Below are 19,709 nucleotides of genomic sequence, written 5' to 3' on the forward strand. Positions count from 1 at the left end.
CGGCCTGCGGGCTGGGGATAGCTGCCCTTGTTCCCTGGTGAGAGGTCTGAGGGGGCATTTCTCATGAAGGGGCATGTGGGTGGCAGAGCAGGCGGGGCAGCCAGGCAGAGGAAAGAGCCTGTTCCTGGCGGAGAAGGAGCAGGGATCATGGGAGAGGAATCCGTCTTGGTGCCAGAAACTTAGAGGGGGCATAAATGTTGTCATGTGCCCCCAGGGCTGTCCCGCTTGTGGGATCAGTGCCACTGCTATTGGGGATGATCAGTAAGGCGGGGAGGGATCCAAGCGGTGGCAGGCAGGGCCAACGCTGGCTCTCTATCAGCAAGGGGCTGTCCCAAGTCCTCGGCCTGGTATTTGCAGCCTCCCTGGGTGGCCTTGGACTCCTCTGCCCTATTGCTGTAAGCATAGCTCACTCTGTACTCCGGGTCCACCCTCCCACACCAGTGTCCCCTCCATCCCCGCAGTGAACTTGACCTTCACTGCCCCTCTTCTACCCCTGCCGTTCATCCCCTGAACAGTGCTCTAATCTGTTCCACTCTGGGCCTGAGTTCCAGCCCCTCTTCATCTTCAGGCTTCCAGGAGGCCAGCACCGAAACCTGATCAGTGCAAGAGGCCCCAGCTTTGTTTGCATTGCCTGGAACTTTCTGTCTCCATGGTCAGCCGCCTCTAGGGTCCAAGCAGGGACTCAGGGATCCAGGTTCCTCTCCCTCAGGTTCCCTCATTAGCATCCTGGTGCCACAGCCCCACAGCAGGCGAGTGGCTCTGAGGCTGCTTGTTATTACCGCTCACCGCAGAGCGTGACGTGCCTGCCATCGCCATGGTGATGGCTTCAGAAGCCGGAACAAGCTTTGGGGGGGGGTTGGGGGGATGAGCTCCAGCAGTAGGGAATCCGCGGGGTGGGCTCATCATTTCTGCCCAAATCTGGTGGGGCATATGCCTCAGCAGGGGAGAGCAATCCTATCCTCCCTGACCCCATGCAGAACACACAGTGGAACACCATCTCCTGTCTCTCTTCTGGATTTTTCCCTCTCAGGATGCTTCTTCTCAGTCCATTTTGTGGATAACTCTTCCTCTGCTCAATTCTTAAATGTTGGGGTTCTCAGGATTCTTCCTGCGTGGCCTCACCCACTTGTTCTCCCTCACTCCACGCACCCAATCCCCTCCCCCTTGTCTCGGGCTTCATCGGCACCGTCTTCTCCAGACTTCTCCACCCTTGCTCCCCGTCTAATCCAGTGTCCACCTAGCAGCCAGAAGGATCTTTCTCGAATATAATGCCGTCCTTGTCATGCTCCTGCTCAGCCCTTACAAGGCTCCCCATAGCCCAGAGGAGAGAGTCCTGACTTGGACCACTGCCTATAGAGCCCATGGGACCTCTCCCTTCTCTCCTCCTCACTCCTTGCCCCATCCACCGGACTACCGTGTGTTCCTCAGCTTGGAGGTGATGGAGATAATGTGATCAGAGCTGAAAAGAAGGACCCCCCCCCAGAGTCACTGCCCCTGGTGAAAAAGTCAGTGAGAGATAGGACTCCCACCTGAGGAGAACCAGAGAGCTGAGGGTGGGAGCAGGTGGCAGCCTCTTTGAGCCAAGGAGATATATCTCCTCCCACAGGGCAGGAATTTGGGGGCAGTGGCTAGTTTGGAGGTGCTCAGCAGCTTAAGCCTGTGCCAGACAACAGAAGATGGCTTAAACAGTTTCTTGTTTTGTTTTCTTTTAGCTTTGTTAGTTCATATGTCAAAAAGTTCACTGAAGTAAAAGAAAAAGAAACACATCATGCAGTTTAGCACTGTTTGCCTTTGCAATTACCTATGGGGGTGGGAAGGGCACCATCATCTCCTGGGTGCTTGGAGCCTGCCACGGTGGTGATGCAGATGCCCTTGCCCTGCACTGCCATAGCAATACCCAGGGGAGCTGGGGTTTGCCAAGTGGGCCCTGGCTCTGTTCTCAGTGCTCACCTGAGGCCCTCCTGCCTTATATGGGCACCAGGGTGTTCTGTGACCTTCCTCTTGGGCCTCTCCCTGGCAGGTGAGGGTCCTGGTTGTACATGGAGGATGACAGAAAAAGCCAGTGGAGTGAAGAGCTCCCCAGCCAATAACCACAGCCATCATGCACCTCCTGCCATCAAGGTCAGTGGCGAAGATGACCACACGACCAGCAACAGGTGAGTCTGCTGAGGCTGTATCAGTGCAGAGGTGGCCTTGAGGCTGCGACTTTCTCCCAACTGTGCCTCACTGTCACAGAATAAATAACCTTTGGCTCAAGGACAGCCTCTAAAAGGACGACGGGATTTCTAGGCATCTCCCAGGAGGGGAGAGTGCTAATAGGAGACAAGGCATGCCCAGAAAAAAAACCAAACCAACAAACCCTTGGTCACTTCTGCTCCTTCCTCTGCAGGCCACAGTCTGCGGCCGACGATGACACCTCCTCAGAACTACAGAGGCTGGCAGCGATGGATGCCCCCCTGCAGAGGAGGGGTGGCTTCCGCAGGTGGGTTTCACCACTGCCCTGCTGCTACCCCTCCATCCCATGGGGCCTGTCGGATCATGGGGTCCTCTCGGTCCCACGGGGCCTCTCTAGCAAGACCTCTGGGAAGCGCTGCCAATGCTGTCCTAGCTCAACGTTTTCTCCGGAGGAGGCTCCTGTGAGCAGGCTCGGGGTGGCAGTGCAGGTTTCTCTTCAGACTTGCCTGTGGCAGTGTTGGGAGGAGAGATGCTTCCCAGCGGAGGGGTATAGGTAGAGGGCTCCCAGGTCTCCAGAGTTGTAGGCCCCATGAGGAAATCAGGAAGCTTGAGCCAACCTTCCTCCTGACCTGTCCTCCCTTAGCATCATCTCCATCTTGCCCCAGAGACCCCCTGTTTGCTCTTCACAATCGACAGAGACGGCACCTCCTACAGGAAGTCTTCCCAGACTAGCCCCTTACCCCTCAGGCTGCTGTGTTGGGAGTCACACCCGAGCCCCATCCCCCTGTCCTCGGCGCAGGTCCTCTCTCCACAGCGCGGTTCTCTTCTCTCCCCTCTAGGATTGCCTGCCTGGTGGGGGTCATCAGAGAGTGGGCCAACAAGAATTTCCGCGAGGAGGAGCCCAGACCTGACTCATTCCTTGAGCGTTTCTGTGGGCCTGAGCTCCAGACCGTGACAACACAGCAAGGAGATGGCAAAGGCGACAAGGACAGCGAGGGCAAGGGCACCAAGTATAGCTGTCCAGCCTGTGGGACTGGAAGGGCTCCCGAGCATGTGATCGGAGGGTGTGGTGGGGTTTCTCATACCACAGCCAGGGGCTGACCAGGGCCTATGCCCTCTCTAACAGCCAGTGGCCCACCTGCCATGGGAGCCCCTGCTGGCTTTTCTCACCTTAGCTGCCTCTTGCCGATGTCCTCTTGCCGCTCACCTGAATGTGGGCAGGGAGAGGGCTCAGCCAATGGTGCGCCAGCCCCAGCCTGGGTTCTAGCGGTCAGTAAATGCAGAGGAGGGTGCAAATAGGGAATGCTGTTGAGGGGATGCCAGTACCGGCGCCCATGTGAGCACAGAGGTGGGTGTTTGAAGAGGACATGCTGGGGGCTGCCTGGTGGTAGAAGGCCCAGAAACAACTGAACAAGACAGAACAAGCGGGGAGGCCAGAGAAGGCGGAGCTGGAGGGTCTGTTCTTTGAGGAATGAGTAGGTGACTGTGGATGTCTGGCCAGTAGGGGAAAAGAGCTCTTGCCAAGGCAGGACACAGCATCTGGGAAAGTGATTTGGGAGCTGGAGGCCGGGGACCAAACAGGGAGCGGGGGCGGGGGTGGGGGCGGGGACAGGAAGCACGTGGCGCTCGCTTGCTTGGAGCTCCTCTCTCTTCCCAGGGGGGATGCGGGAACCGGCCCTGAGCCCTCATTACCATGCTGTGGATGTCCCTCCCCAGGGCCTGGAGCCCGCCTCAGTGAAAGCACTAGCCCTCATGCGCCCTCTGGGCAAGAGACCTCCAGAGGACAGAAGAGCCAGTGGGCCCATGTGGGGTCTCTTCACCCACCAAGCTCTACTCAGATGCACAGTGCCAGCTTGTGGCTTCCTGAAAAATGAGGCCCTAAGACAAGGCGTCCCTCACCCCACATATACCCTTAGGTGTTGCTTTTCAGGGTCCCCTGGCTACTGGAACCTGGGCTGGGGCCACACTGGGGATCCAGTTCCCAAGCCTGGCCTCTGTCTCCTCAGGAAGAAATGGGAACTATTTGTCTTGGACCCAGCTGGTGACTGGTACTACCGCTGGCTATTTGTCATTGCCATGCCTGTCTTCTACAACTGGTGCCTACTGGTGGCCAGGTGAGCAGGGGGTGGACACAGAGCTCACCCCAACCCAGCCCCCTTTCTGGATTCCCTGCTTGCCAGTGGCCCCTCCCTCTTCCCTATTGACCCCCAGCTCCTTCTACCCCAACCCGATTTAATATGCTGCCAAAAGCTTCATGTCTATCCTTTTCCTGGTGTCTGTAATCTCCTCCTACTTCCTCATCCACACCGATACTGTCCTAGGTGAGGCCGCCCCCGTCTCTCCCTGGGACAAGTACAACAGTCCTGCAGCCATTCCTTACAGACACTCTTGCCCTCTCTAATGCATCTTCCACACTTGCAACTAGCATGGTTGATAGAAACTGGGATTTGATGATGTCAGGCCTTCCTCACAAACCTTTCAATGGTCCCTCATTGCCCACAGGATGAAGTTCAAGCACTCAGCGTGGCCTTCAAGGCCCTCTGGACCTGGCCCTTCTCTCTAGCTCCACCTTCTGGACATACCCCAGCCCCAGCACTCACTACTCTTGGATCAGAACATGCTGTTTCCTCAAGAGAAAATTCCCTTTTCCCATTTTCAACCTATGGAGATTCTTCTTGCAGTCTCAGTTCCGAAGTCATTCTCCACATATAGCTTATATACCTCTTCACATATACCTCAGTCATTCATTCAGCAAGGATTTGACTGAGCACCTACTGGGTGCTAGGCTCAGTGCTCAGGGCTGGGGACAATGTGGTGAAAAAGACACACGTGGTCTCTGCACTCCTGGAGCTCTCAGGCTAGTGGGGGGCACTGACAGTGAACATGAATGATCCAATGCCCGAGATGAGTCCAAGGACCAGAGGCAGGGAGCTACTAGAGAAAGGGCACTCAGGGTGGACCTCTCTGAGGAGGTGGTACCTTGGCTGAGACCTGAGTGATGAGAGGAAGTCGGCTATTTAGATGCTTGAGGTTGGTGGAGGGAACATTCTGGGAGGAGGGAACAGCAAGGTGCCAGGCCCCTGTTTCAGGATGGCCTAGTGTGGCTGGAGGACTGCACGTGAAGCATCAGACAGGCTTTGTGTGCCAGGGGAGGGGGCTGGGTTTTATTCTAAGTGTAACCAAGTAGTCAGAGCTCAGGGCTCCTCCCTTGACTTGTATGCTCACTGAGTCATCATCCAGGGTTCTGTCCCTTCTTCTGCCCTCTCCCGAGGCCCCTACCCATCCAGTCACCAAGTCTCGTCAATTCCTCCTAAAACTCTCCTGCCGCCTCCAACCTCTCTTCATTCCCACTGCTTCGAGTCTAATCCCAGCTACTGCTCTCTCTCATCTGGGTTGGCCAGTACTCTGCGTTGGGTTCTCAATAGGTGTGTGTTGAAGAGCCGAGCATGGAAGCTATTCAGCTGTGTATTGTGTGCATTCTTCCAACAGCTCATTTTTCATTCAACTCACTCTTGTTGAGCACTTGAACCCTGGGCTAAGATGTGCTCTGGGCTAAGATATGGCGCATGCAGTAATGACTAAGAGGTGGTCTCTGTCTTTTTGGAGCTCATAGTCCAGTGGGTGAGACAGACAAATAATCATCAGTAGTGATGTCTACATGATAATAAGGGTTGGAGTAGTACTTGCTTGTGAATATGTGTCTTCTTGGCAGCGGACTGATTGTGATTCCTCAGTGCGTCTGGTGGCCAACCCAAGCCCTGCTCACAGTGGGCAATCAGTTTGGGGACTTCAGGGGGCCTTGGCTAGCTTTATGGTGAAGCCCAGTCCTGTCTTCCTGCAGAGCCTGCTTCAGTGACCTACAGAAAGATTACTACGTAGTGTGGTTGGTGCTGGACTACTTCTCAGATGTGGTCTACATCGCAGATCTCTTCATCCGATTGCGCACAGGTAAGTGGATAACTGGGATGTGCAGGCAGGACCATGGCCCATAAGACCAAAGGCTTGGATCCAAATTCTCAGGAAGCCCTGTTGGCATGGTGTTAGCCTCAAATGTTTGTCTGGGACACAGGTTGGTGGTGATTTGGGGGTGACCTCTTAGAGTACTTACGGCCAGCCATGCTCTGTGAGTTTCCTATACTCCTCCTTGGGAAAGAGAGTTGAGTGATCACTTTGTTCCTTGCTGAGCATTAGTCTACCAGGAGGGACAGGCCTGAAGGCAGAGGTGATACGTTGGCTGTTTCTCCACCAGGTTTCCTGGAGCAGGGGCTGCTGGTCAAAGATAACAAGAAGTTGCGGGACAACTACATCCACACCCTGCAGTTCAAGCTGGATGTGGCTTCCATCATCCCTACAGACCTGATCTATTTTGCTGTGGGCATCCACAACCCTGAGCTGCGCTTCAACCGCCTGCTACACTTTGCCCGCATGTTTGAGTTCTTTGACCGCACTGAGACACGCACCAGCTACCCCAACATCTTCCGCATCAGCAACCTGGTCCTCTACATCTTGGTCATCATCCACTGGAATGCCTGCATCTACTACGCCATCTCCAAGTCCATTGGTTTTGGGGTCGACACCTGGGTTTACCCCAACATCACTGACCCTGAGTATGGCTACCTGTCTAGGGAATACATCTATTGCCTTTACTGGTCTACACTGACCCTCACCACCATTGGGGAGACACCACCCCCTGTAAAAGATGAGGAGTACCTATTTGTCATCTTTGATTTCCTGATTGGTGTCCTCATCTTTGCCACCATCGTGGGAAACGTGGGCTCCATGATCTCCAACATGAACGCCACCCGGGCTGAGTTCCAGGCCAAGATCGATGCCGTCAAACACTATATGCAGTTCCGAAAGGTCAGCAAGGAGATGGAAGCCAAGGTCATTAGGTGGTTTGACTACCTCTGGACCAATAAGAAGAGTGTGGATGAGCGGGAAGTTCTCAAGAAACTGCCAGCCAAGCTGAGGGCTGAGATAGCCATCAACGTCCACCTGTCCACACTCAAGAAAGTGCGCATCTTTCAGAATTGTGAGGCTGGCCTGCTGGTGGAGCTGGTATTAAAGCTCCGTCCTCAGGTCTTCAGTCCTGGGGATTACATTTGCCGCAAGGGGGATATTGGGAAGGAGATGTACATAATCAAGGAAGGAAAATTGGCAGTGGTGGCTGATGATGGTGTCACTCAGCATGCCCTGCTCTCGGCTGGGAGTTGCTTTGGAGAGATCAGTATCCTTAACATTAAAGGCAGCAAAATGGGCAATCGACGCACAGCCAATATCCGAAGCCTTGGCTACTCAGATCTCTTCTGCTTGTCCAAGGATGATCTTATGGAAGCTGTGACGGAGTACCCTGAGGCCAAGAGGGTCTTGGAGGAGAGAGGCCGGGAGATCCTGATGAAGGAAGGATTGCTGGATGAGAATGAGGTGGCAGCCAGCATCGAGGTGGATGTGCAGGAGAAGCTAGAACAGCTGGAAACCAACATGGAGACCTTGTACACTCGCTTTGCCTGCCTGCTGGCTGAGTACACAGGGGCCCAGCAGAAGCTCAAGCAGCGCATCGTGGTTTTGGAAACCAAGATGAAGCAGAATAATGAGGACGACTACCTGTCAGATGGGATGAATAGCCCCAAGCCAGCTGCTGCTGAGAAGCCATAATGGCTTGGGCCCAACTGCCTCTCCAGCCTTGGCCTTGACCCCAGGGGCTAGAAGAGTTGTGTAGGTCCCCACATATATATATGCATTACCCCCATGCCCCCTTGATTTCTCCCAGAAGCCTCTCTGTCAGCAGGTTTTTGACTCAATCATCCAGAAGCCCTTCTCCAAGTCCAACTAACAGCCAATCTTGTGCAGAGTGCAGACCGTGTTTGGCTCGGCTTCCAGAAGCTTCAGCCTGTCCAAGTTTAAGGAAGGAAGAGGAGAGCAGCATCTCTCTGGGCTCCTTTGTACCTAGTCACCTCCCACTTTGTTCTTTTCTTTTTTAAAAAAATTCTTTTTAAATTTTTATTGGAATATAGTTGATTTACAATGTTGTGTTAGTTTCAGGTGTCAGTTATCCATGTACATATACCTATATCCACTCTTTTTTAGATTCTTTTCCCATATAGGCCATTACAGAGTACTGAGTAGAGTTCCTTGTGCTACACAGCAGGTTGTTGTTGGTTATCTATTTTATATACAGTTCACTTGGTTCTTTTCTAATATGAGTTCTGAATATCTCCATTTCCCTGCATGAGTATGTAGTTCAAGCACTGGCGGCAGACACTTAGCACTGGTCTCAGTGTCTGTCTTCCAAGGCAGACAAAAGTATGGAGGGGGCAGGTAGGAGGTGCTCACTCCAAGTCCTGCTCTGTTGATCCGTCTGCCTGTGTGCCAACCAGGACTGTGACCCCTGAGGTCTTCTCTAGACCAGGCGGCTGGTGATGCTCCTGGTCTCGAGTCCATTCCAGAGCAGGGAGTGAGGAGCTAGCAGTGGGCCAGCAGGCAGTGCCCGAGAAGGTGGTGGGCAGGAGCTCTGGCCATCACCTCTCTATGCAGAGCATTTCTGAAGAGGCCCTGAGGCTGGTGGTGGGTGGATGACTCTTCAAGTTAACATCTACAGTAGAGACACTTACGAGTCAATAAATTCCTTTGAACCATTTGTGGTTATTGCTCCACGCTGCTAACAGTCTCTCCTTCCTACCTCAACCCCTCTCTTTTCCCCATATTTCTCTTTTCCCCTTTCCCAGGACTCACTCCGCCTGGAATCCCCTCTGCTGTCTTCTGCTGCCTGCCTAAGCCCCACTGGTCCTTCTGGACTCAGCTCAGGGAACAACTTGTTGGAGAAGGTTCCCTTGACTGAACCGGCTCCCACACTAGGCAGTCAATCACCCCCTCTCTAGGCTGCTCGCGCGTCTCTGTCCTGGCTCTTTATCACACTGGGTGGTCCATTTTGATGGATCCGGTTTCCAGACTGTGGGCTCTTTGAGGACAGGGCCAAGACAGTCTCCTTCACTGCTCTGTCTGTAGCCTTGGAGACATGCCTGGCACAGAGGAGGAATTTGGAGAATGTTTATTCACTGGGGCAATAAGTGAACACACCAAAACTCCTGTTTCCATTTGCCAGAAGCCATGTCTTTACAGAAACACCGGCTATGTCTGCGGATTTGGGGAGGATCTCCTGAAGGCTCAGATACTTGAGTGGGTACCACCAGATGACCAGGAACCCCAAGGACAAGTGCTAATTAGTGGGCAGGAAGATCTAGGTGCAGACTCAGATGCCTTTGTGCATACCAGTTCTCTCTCTCTCTATCTCTCTACTAATTGTGGTTCAGTACACATAAAATTTACTATCTTAAATACTTTTAAAATGCACGGTTTGGTAGTGTTAAGTACATTTACATTGTTGTGCAACCAATCTGCAGAACTCTTCAAACTGTGAAACTGAAATTCTGTCCCCTTTAAGTACCAACTCCTCAGTCTCCCTCCCTCCAGCCCTGGCAATCACCATCCTACCTTTTGTCTCTATGAATTTGACTGTTCTAGATATGTTATATAAGTGGAATCATACAGTATTGGTCCTTTTGTGACTGGCTGATTTCACTTAGCATAATGTCCTCCAAGTTCATCGTGTTGTAAAAGGTGTCACAATTTTCTTCATTTTTAAGGCTGAATAATATTCCATTGTATGGATAGACCACATTTTGTTCATCCACTCATCTGACAATGGACACTTGGGTTGTTTCCATCATTTGGCTACTATGAATAATGCTGCTATGCACATGAGTGTACAGATGTCTGTTCAAGTTCCTCCTGTCACTTTTTTTGAGTATATACCTAGAAGTGGAATTGCTGCAGCACATAGCAATTCTATTTTTGATTTTTTGAGGAAACGCCATACTGTTTTCCACAGTGACTACACCATTTTACATTCCCACTAACAGTGTACAAGGGTTCCATTTCTTCACAACCTCACCAACACTTGCTGTTTTCTGCTTTTTTTTTTTTGACAGTAGTCATCTTAATGGGTGTGAGGTGGTGTCTCTTTGCAGTTTTGAGATTCATTTCCCTGATGATTATTGATGTTGAGCATCTCTTTGTATGCTTGTTGGCCATTTGTTTGTCTTCTTTAGAGAAATGTCTATTTAGTTCTTTGCTCAATTTTTAATTGGATTATTTGTTTTTTGTAGTTGTTGAGTTGTAGGAGTTCTTTATATATTCTAGAAATGAACCCAAAACAGCCATATTATTTGCAAATTTTCCCCATTCCATAGGTTGCATTTTCAGTCTGCTGATCGTGTCCTTTGATGCACAGAAAAATTCTAATTTTGTTGTAGTCCAATTTATTTTTTTCTTTTGTTGCCTGAATTTTGGTGTCACCATTCATTTTCATTGGGATTCATTCTTCTAGCCAGACTTCTTTTTAAATTTAATGTAATTTCTTGGCCTCTTCCCTAGCTGGTAGTAATAAATCTTAATCAGGGGAAGACCTACTTGGAGTGATCTGGAACATTACCCGTGCCTAGGCCCTGGTCCCTGAGAGTGGCAGAGGTAGGGAGGCAGCATTCGTGATAGGCCAGTGTTCTGTGTATGCCCTCCCTTTTGGTATGGGACTGGAAGAAAAAGCTTTAAGCCCCTTCACTTCCGGAGAGGCTAAGCCACTAGGAGGTAGAAGCCTTGGAGACCCAGCCAGCTGCTTGCCCAGACTCTCATGGCTAAGGCTGCGCTAAGGAAGTCAGTTTCCACCATGTGCTAGAACCGCACGTAGATGTTAGTTTTGTAGCCCTAGGATGGCACTGGGCCCAGAGGCAGGGGGATGACTGCATTGAAGAATGTTGCCTTGGTTTCAGCAAGAAATCTGCAGCATTTCTCCCTGGAGCCTGGTTCACCCTCAGTCCAGCACCAACGGGTACATGACTTCCTCCTTCTCTCAGCCCCACCACAGCCTTCTATGCGAGACTCCCTTGCACACTGGACTGCCAGTGTCTGTTTGGCAATTGGTCTCTTCTCATCTAAACACAGTTTGTTCATTGAGAAGAGGATGAAGGAGTAACAGCAAGGATATCCGTGCAACTTGGGGCGTGTGAGTGTGTGAATGCATGTGTACGTGCACCAATGTTAACCCCTGTGTGGATGCAGCGTGGACGCCTGAGTGGGCACATGGGAGTCAGCCTAGACAGACAGTGCTTATCTCTGCACCCTCCGTCAGCCTGTCCAGCCACCTCCTCAGTTCCTGTCTCTGCAAGAGCATGACTCTCTCCCGCTTGTCGCTGGTCGCCAACCCCGCTTCTCTCCCGTAACTGGCTGTAATAGAAGAAGTACGTTTTCCATTATGTGTCGTATTTATTCAGCACAGTCTGATGTTCCCTGCTCTTAATTTAAAAATGGTTAAATTGGAATGTTTTTTCTTTTCCTCTGAAAGTACCCACCGAAGGTAAATTGCCCTATTTGTATATGGCCATCAAGTTGCATTTCTCTGCATTGGTGACCTTCTATAGGAAACAAAAGCCTTTTCTCCCGCCCACCACTTTCCCTCCCCATTCGGTCCGACCCTCGGTGGCCCCCGCCTGGCTTGCAGACTGCCGGGCCCACCTTGGCCCAGCCTGAGGCCCAGACTCAGCACCGTCTATCTGTCCCTCAGTCTGGAGCCTAAAGCTAGTCTGACCTCTTGCCCCTTTCTCCAGGGAGAGGCCAAGGCAGAGGGTCCCCCTCTTCCAGAAACAGGAGCTGGGAAGCCCCCAGTGCACACAGACAGGGAACCCGGCCACCAGAGGGCGCTTGGACCTAAGGAAAGGGTGGTGGGCTCTGCTCTGTGAACCTCCCATCCCCGAGCAAAGGGCTGAGAAGGGCCCATGGAGGCAGTTCGGTGGCTACTTACAGAGCCTCGCTGAGCTGTGGGACCACGTCTCCTGAACGCCCTGCTGTGATCCCTTCAAATGCCCTCAGATGTTCCTGCGTGTCAAAGCCAAATGGCTCAGTTCAAGTCTGTGTATGCTAGATGCCCACACTTGGCTGGGTATGGAGGAAATGTCAGGGTTGAACTGCAAGGGGACCTGGTGGTTATTATTTTAATCTGTATTCAGAAAGAATGCTACTAACCCACAAAACACTTGATGTTATGGATATTATTCCTTAGCATGGAGCTAAAGAAAAATGAGAGCCGATTTAAGGTTGATTTAAAGAAAAGAATTATGTAAATAACTATTCCAATGGCCCATGAAGGTAGAGCACGGATGATGGTGAAATATCCAAATGCGTACCTGACACCACCATGGCGTTTCAAAATGAACACCGTCATAACTCACCTCTTAATTACTTTTCTCCCAAACCGGCTCCCTCCCATCCTCCCCATGTCAGCCATGGCACGTACGCCTTTCCAGTTGCTCAGGCCAAACCCTTGGAGTTATCCTGGACTCCCCTCTTTGCTTCATCCACCATATCCAACCATCCAGGAAACACTCTCTACTTAACTTTCAAAGTAAAATCAGAATCCATGCACTTCTCCCGCCTCCACTGGCCTCACCCTGGTCCAGGCTGCCACTAGCTCTCTCCTGGATGGCTGCAGTCATCTCCAGACTGGCATCCTTGTTTCCACCTTGCCTCCCTGCAATCCTCTCCACCCAGCCATCAAGGTTTTTAAAAAATGGAAATCCTATCACATCACTCCTCTGCTTAAAACCTCCCAGTGGTTTTCTATTATTCTTATAATAAAATCCAAACTCAAGACATGGTCTCCAGTTCCCGTGTGCTGTGGCCTTGCCGATTCCTCTCTCCCCCTGCTTCTCTCTACCCCGGGCCCTCCAGTCTCCTTTTAATTCCTTGCACACTCATGCCCAGCTTCTTCCTGTTTTTGTGCCTTGCCCCTCGCTTTTCCTCTGCCTTGATCCCTCTTCCTTTGGACCTTGCTGTGGTTGGCTCCTTGTCTTCAGGGCTCTGAAGGGGCCCTTGCTGAGATCCACACTGAAAACAGCTCCCATTTGCTCTGTCACGTTCCGTTTGGTCACCCTGTTTGATTTTCTTTAGGGCATTCATCACTCTCTCATCATTTTGTTTAAGTGTTTCCCTGTTTACTGTCTGTTTCAAACCCCATTTGACTGTCCACACCCCCCGAGACAGACATTATTGCTGGTCCCCCTCCTGTCGCCAGTACCTCTAGCAGCCATTAGCCATCACAGTGCTCTTTACATGCTGAATGCCTGGAACTCTCTGCGGGGCTGGCTCCCTCCTCTCTCTCTCTCTCTCTCTCATGGATTAGATCACATATCCTCAGCCTCTCTCTCGCTCTCTCTCTGCCAACCCTCATATGCCCTGGGCATGCTGCAGCCACATAGGACTCATAACCCACCTGGAACTGCCCCAGAGGGAATTCGGCTTACACCCACTTCCTCCCTCAAATTTCTGCCTGCAACATCCTTCCCATCCTTCAAAGTCAGCCCTAATGCCACCTCCCCCCAAAGCTTTCTTTGATCCCTTACAAGCAGGTGTAATGTCCCTGTCCCCATTGCTCATCTGTATTTGTGTCTTTTCTTCTCCTTGCTCCTTGGGGAGAGGTCTGTGTGGAATTCATAATGCCCTCCCCATAGCTGAGGCTACTTGGGACCGGGGGTGTGGGTGGGGACTTGGCCCCACAGGGCCCTGCTGAAGGCAGAGCTCCACAGCTGAACAGGGAGTGCTCGTAGGCAGGCATGGGGTGCCACCTGGTCCCAGTGGGAGGGACAGCTTGCCATACTGGCTGTGGGTTCAGCTGCAGGTCACCTCCCCCCGGCAGAGACAGAGCTGCCAAGGACTAAGTGATTTTGCTTCTTTCCAAGGCAGACATTTCCCTAGAAGGACAAGCCAGTCCTGATTTAGGGCCTGACATCAAGCCTGCTACAGCTAGCCCCAATCAGAAAGGTGATGAAGATGCATTTTGAGCTAAAAGGTTTGCTAAGCACAGGTCCATACGGGCTCAGTGCTGTGGCTGGGACGAGGGCCATGCCTGTGGAGGTCCTGATATGGGCACTGGCCTGGGAGCCCAGGAACTTGCTGGGGACTTGGAAATTTCTACCTTTGGAGACCTGTAGTACAGCACAGTGAGGAAGTTGAGGAAGAAGGCACTGTCTTTATTTCCAATCAAATCATCCTTTCTTGGCTCCTCCAGGCTTGGTGAGGCTCTGCTCTTTTCCAGAACCTTCCACTTAGTTGTACTCACATGACTCAAACTGGGCAGTGCTCTAAGGGGGGTCTGAGCAAGCTTCAGTTTTGTCCTCCATGGACAGATTTGTCCTGGAGAAACTGATAGTTGCCTAAGGTCTTGAAGGATGCAGGTGAGCTATCTGGACAAGCAAGGTGGCATGCCAGGTCCAGGTTCAAGGTGCCAATAGGGGAAGGATGCTGAAGAGTAAGGCCAAGGGTCCCAGTCTGTGGCTGGAGTGGACCATGAAACCAGTGCTCTCTTGGGCTCCGCAGACCCTAGAATTAACTTTGCCTCCCTGATGGAACTTGGACAAGTTTCTTCCCCTTTTGGGCTTGGTTTCCCACTTATTGTAAGGAACGATTTTCTCAGGGCCCCTTGCAGCCCTTCTGGGGTTGGCAGGAGAATTGATTTGTCTTATTTCCACTTACACCGTTGCGTCACTCAAGTTTGTCCAATAGCTAACATCCAGTCAGACCTTCAGAGTTGCTAGTTTCTATGGACCAATGTATTTAATTAGATGGGTTTTCTTTTTTCTCTTTTATTGAATTGAGTAAGCAAATTAAATTGGGCAATTTGTTGTTAGGTCATTTAAATGCCAACTCGGTTTCATAACCTGGGCTTGTGCCACATCCAAGTCCTTCCAACTTCTTCCCGGAGTGGAAGAATCCGAAGCCAGCTGGAGGAGTGGGTATCCCTGGGATCTGTAGTACTCTTGAGGGTCTGAGTCCCTGGGGCATAGCCCGACTGTCTTTGTCTGTTTAAGAGGGCAAGCTGGGTTAGAGGGGCTTTGGGACTAGTGTTGGATGGGAGCAGTGGTGACATGATAATAATCAGAAGTTCTTAGCGTTGCCCACGAACATAGGCCTGCCTTGAATTTGCAGCCTCTGTTTTCCTATCTGTATGACGGGTAAGGTCTCTGGAGACCCTTCTGTTCTGGCTTTTTGGGGCACTCTAGTTCTGGGGAGGTGGGAACTGCCCCAGCCCCACAAGGGTACAGCTGGTCCGTCCAGTGCTGAAGGGGACAGCCCTTGGGGCCCAGGTCTTGGAGGCCCAGCGAGGTGGGGTGGGCAGGCGGCCGGGGTCGGGTGAACAGCAGCCTCTGCTTGGGCCAGCATCTTCGAGGTGCCCGCTGGCCAGGCTGCTTCGGGCTCAAGACCGCTCGCCCAGCTGCTGTTCCGCCTCCGGCCACAAAGCAGAGCGGGGGCGCTCTCGCGCCGCCAGTGGAGCGGGCCGCGGCGCTTTCCAAGCCCTTGCCACCCCTCCACATCGCGGGAACGCTTTTGCTCCACCTGGACTCCAGGGAGCGGGGGCACCCCAAGGCCTCCGGGCGAGAAGAGATTTGGGCGCGGAGAGAAGTGCAGCCGTAGGCACAGGGCATGACAGGAGGAAGCTCTTCGGCGCCTGCCCTAGGTCTCCCCATCCCCATCCCCCCAGCGGAGCCTCGCCCCTCGCCCCCTCCTCTCACTGCCCAGGTCCCTGAGCACACCTGCCAGCAGCACGGTGCCACGCTGCAGAGCCATTGTTGGCACTCCCCCTTCTTGCGCGAGGAAAGGCAGGCGGGGTGTAGCTGTGGGACATTCCCCTCTGGGACCCGCTCCGAGAGGGGTGGGGCTGGGGCCCCTAGGCCACCTTTCTGGCTCCTGAGGCCGAAAAAGTGAGCAGGCAAGTCTGTAGACAGGCTGCCCAGACCTGTTGAATTCAGGGAGGCAGTGACAAGATGTGACAGGCGCACAGAGACAATGGCTGGAGGGCTCGAGTAGGGGCTGGGGACAGGCATTCGGGGCATCGGGCTTGGTAAATAACATTATCAAAGCGACAACCCGAGCAGGCAAATTGGGAATGCAGACAGGGCTCCGTGACCACGCTGGCTGTCTGCCTGTGAGTCACCTCTGCCGATCGATTCATCGCGGAGCACTTGGATATGCAATGTGCTTAGAACGAGAGGCCAAGTTGGAGCCCTGTCTCCAGACGATGGAACTATCTGGGGTGCACCACAGTGGCCTGGGAACATTGCCTCCTCATGCTGGACCCCGAAGCCATGGCCCTTGTCCTTTCCCCTCCTTGGCCCCTCTTTTACAAGGGCTGGGACCAGTTCCCCAGTTTTCCAGTTGAAATTGACCTTTCCTAAAGCTACCCTGATCTGGGGGCTCCAGAGATCCCCCAGCCCTGCTGAACCGAGTCACCTCTTGTGGCCCCATCTCCTTGTCCCCGTTCAGTGCTTGGTGCAGAGCAGACGCCAATAAATATTTGTTGTAAGAATGAGGAAACCAGTGTATTTCTCTATTTTTAAACGTGCTTGGCTTTGTCTGTGTTTCCTACTAAACCTAGGAAATAAAAGGACAGCCCTTTAGGAAACAAGCGTGTGTCCAGTGTATACATAGCACAGCAGTGGTTTCAGGAAATAAACCAGTTCTGTGCAGATGTGGGCCGGGGGGCAGGGGGTGGCAAACAGAGTCTGGAAAAGAGGAAATATGCCTGAAAAGAGTCCCGGGAACCTAGCTCATTTCACAGGCGCCGTCCTGCTCTTCCTTTTCAGTTCTGACCCTGTGGAACAGAAAACAGTTTTCCTTGGCCCAGAGACAAGGCAGGTGAGGCCATGACCGTGGTATCCAAACGTGCTGAGAGCTAATTGTGCCCGCTACAGGACAGCTTCGACACTCTTCTCAGGAGATCCCCGTGGTGTGGGCAGGTCAGTGCGCTGGTTGCCTAGGGCAAGCGACCTGGAAGCTACTCCTGAGTTCATCCCCCGGTGACAGCGGCCCCCAAACCCAGGTTTCTGGTGGGTTGTTTACCCAAATGCAGAGATAACATCACAGCCAGGTGGAGTAAGCACTGATTGGTGACATTTGAAGATTCTGAGTTGGATCTGGCTGGAACTTGGTTTTTTCCTATTTTCTTTCTTTTCTTTTTTTAACTTTTTATCTTATATTTTCAAATGTTGCCGTGTATTGAATCATTTCTGAATGGCATGAAAATTCCATCCGCTAGTTCGTATTTGCCTGTCATTTTAAGAGGATAGTTTTCATAGCCAGTGACCATAACTAGTTCTGTGTCATGCCCCACCCCTTACATTTGGGGAGACCTAGTCCTTTGGACTAGTGGCCCTGCAAAGCCACAACTTGGAGAGGAGTGAGGGCTGTAGGGAGCGGCCAGCTGTGAGGTGTTGCCTCACACACCTGGGTTCTGCCTGGCTTGCACTGTGGGTCTCACTGGGGCGCAGAGGGATTTGCAGGAGAGGTAAGGCTGTGGCCAGTCCTGAGTGGAGAAAGAAAGAAGGGAGGAAGGAGGGAGGGAGGAAGGGGAAAGGGAGGGAGGGAGGGAGGAAGGAGAGAGGGAGAGAGGGGGAGGGGCAGGGAGACTTCGGGGCCCCTATCCTGGTGACTTCCGGCAGGCAGCACCCAATACCCAGTGCTTAGTGTACAGCTCTGCGGGGTGGCAGGGTTCACTCCGAGGGGTGGCGCCAAGTGTCACTCATGGAGTGGAGAGAATCTTGGCAGCATGCCGGTGTGCTGGCTTTACTCTTGGGGAAATGCCGCATTGTCTCCTGGGAGCCTGGCCAGCTGACCACAGTCATGTCCTGTTTGAAATGGGTCTTCACAGGCTTGGCCCGTCATCCCTCACACCCAGGTCCCAGGTGCCACCTGAAGTGGTCCTCCCCTGCCTTTTACCCCCTTTGGCTTCCTTTTCCTGGATCTTTCTTTCTTAGCTCTCCTCCCTCCTGTCTCCCTCCTTCCTTCTTGTGCCGGTTCCCTCTCTTTTTCCCAGTCACTACTCCCCTTGCCCTCTTTCTCCTGCCCCTCCTCCCTCCTCTCGTCTCTCTCCCTCAATAGCTCTCTTGCTGTCTTTGCACTTTCTGGCCCTTTCTCTGCCTTTCTTCTGCTCCTTCTTTCTCCTTCCCTTCCTCTTTCCCCCTTTGCATCCCTTCCCCCCCTTCCTTGCCTCCTCCAAGGCTGCTCTCCCCTCCTTACTCTTCTTGCCTGTTCTTCCTCTTCATCCTGAAGTGGAGCAGGACCCTATGGTCCTCACCCCCCATGTCCTCCGCCTGCCTTTTGTCTGTGGAAAAACTTTAGCCAAAGAATAAGTTTAATCAGAGAAGTGAGAAAATGCAGAAACAAAGGAAATAGTCAAAGGAGACAACATAATAATATAGTCATTAAGCATAGTCAAGGACTTTAGTTCCTTCTCAAGGGCTATAGGTAATATTCTGAGCCACAGCCTGTGAGCTGTCTTATAGATACTGAAACCCCTGCCAGGTGGAAGAAGTGAACTACATGATGACCAGACTGTAGCCATGACACGAGCTGCCACAATTCCTAGAACTAGCATCAAGAAATGGAAACAAACCGACCCTGGAACTGAAGATTAACTGTACCTAAAACAATCAAGATGATGCTGGTCAGACCATCGGTGACCAATTTCAAGATGACTGTCGGAGCTGACTGTGCTGTTTCTGCATGTAGCCCCTTCCCTCTGTCTATAAAAGCTCTTGTCCCCTGATTGTCAGAGGGGGTGTCGGCCTTTGGACAGGCGTCCACCCTTACCTTCATTCCCACCCCCGTTTGCCAGAATGCAAAATAAAGCAAACTTTCCTTTCCACCAACCTTGCCTCTTTAATGGCTTTTGAGAGGCGAGCAGCTGGACCCCATTTTTGGTTACAGTTTTTGGCGCCCAGTGTGGGGCTTGAACCCATGACCCTGAGATTAAGAGTCTCGTGCTCTACCAACTGAGCTAGAAAAATATACTGATTATCAATGCTTTCTATGAAAAGATTTGCAATTAAAAGGGGAAAATGATGGAAGAAATGTTCACATATTGAAATATGGGGAAATCATTCTGGCCTATACATGATTTAATTTGAACTTTAGGCTAACCAAAACAGCCTGCTTGTGGCCTATTAAACATACATTATACATCTGCTTTAACCATTAAGAAACAATACGTTCAGAGATACATTTTGACTATTATCCTCATTGTAATATGTCTACTAATTTTCAAATGTTTGTCCAGGTACTATGACAAAGTAATCAAAGAGAGAGGAAATGTTTTCATAATACAAAATATTGATGCTAAGCTTGGTGTACTCTGAGCTCTTGCCCAGCAGAAGCAGCTTGATGGGTGAAAAGGCAAACCGGAGGGGGCAAACCTCCAAAGCGCTCAAGGGAGGTGATTGCCTTTTGCCCATTGTTTTCCTTTCATCCCCACTACAAGCTGAGCAGCAGGGCACTTTGCCCAAGGCATTGTGTGTTTTATCATTGTTTCATGATGGCAGAGGCTCATAATGTTTGGTTAATCACTTGCTTTTCCTGTTGTCTGCATCCTCTGTCCCCCAATCTCTACTGGCTCCTTCTTGACATTCAGTGCTCAGCTTAAATGTCACCATGTT

General features: G+C 51.9%; 1 protein-coding gene across 1 annotated transcript; it reads left to right on the top strand.

Moving 5' to 3' along the window:
* The first annotated feature begins 2,046 nt into the window (after nucleotides 1-2,046).
* CNGA2 (cyclic nucleotide gated channel subunit alpha 2) lies at nucleotides 2,047-7,830 on the top strand. The gene is made up of 6 exons (XM_007178964.2): nucleotides 2,047-2,156; nucleotides 2,390-2,482; nucleotides 3,015-3,185; nucleotides 4,182-4,289; nucleotides 6,017-6,123; nucleotides 6,425-7,830. The coding sequence occupies exons 1-6, from the start codon at nucleotides 2,047-2,049 to the stop codon at nucleotides 7,828-7,830; spliced, it is 1,995 nt and encodes a 664-aa protein (XP_007179026.2).
* Nucleotides 7,831-19,709: the final 11,879 nt, after the last annotated feature.

Source organism: Balaenoptera acutorostrata, chromosome X (assembly GCF_949987535.1).
Source record: "Balaenoptera acutorostrata chromosome X, mBalAcu1.1, whole genome shotgun sequence".
NCBI classification, from domain to species: domain Eukaryota; kingdom Metazoa; phylum Chordata; class Mammalia; order Artiodactyla; family Balaenopteridae; genus Balaenoptera; species Balaenoptera acutorostrata.

Bases quoted from the DNA above. Each gene is read 5' to 3' on its own strand.
- CNGA2 (XM_007178964.2), top strand. From the start codon at position 2,047: ATGACAGAAAAAGCCAGTGGAGTGAAGAGCTCCCCAGCCAATAACCAC. The intron at 2,157-2,389 runs GTGAGTCTGCTG...CTTCCTCTGCAG, and splicing joins GACCACACGACCAGCAACAG to GCCACAGTCTGCGGCCGACG. The intron at 3,186-4,181 runs GTATAGCTGTCC...CTGTCTCCTCAG, and splicing joins AGCGAGGGCAAGGGCACCAA to GAAGAAATGGGAACTATTTG.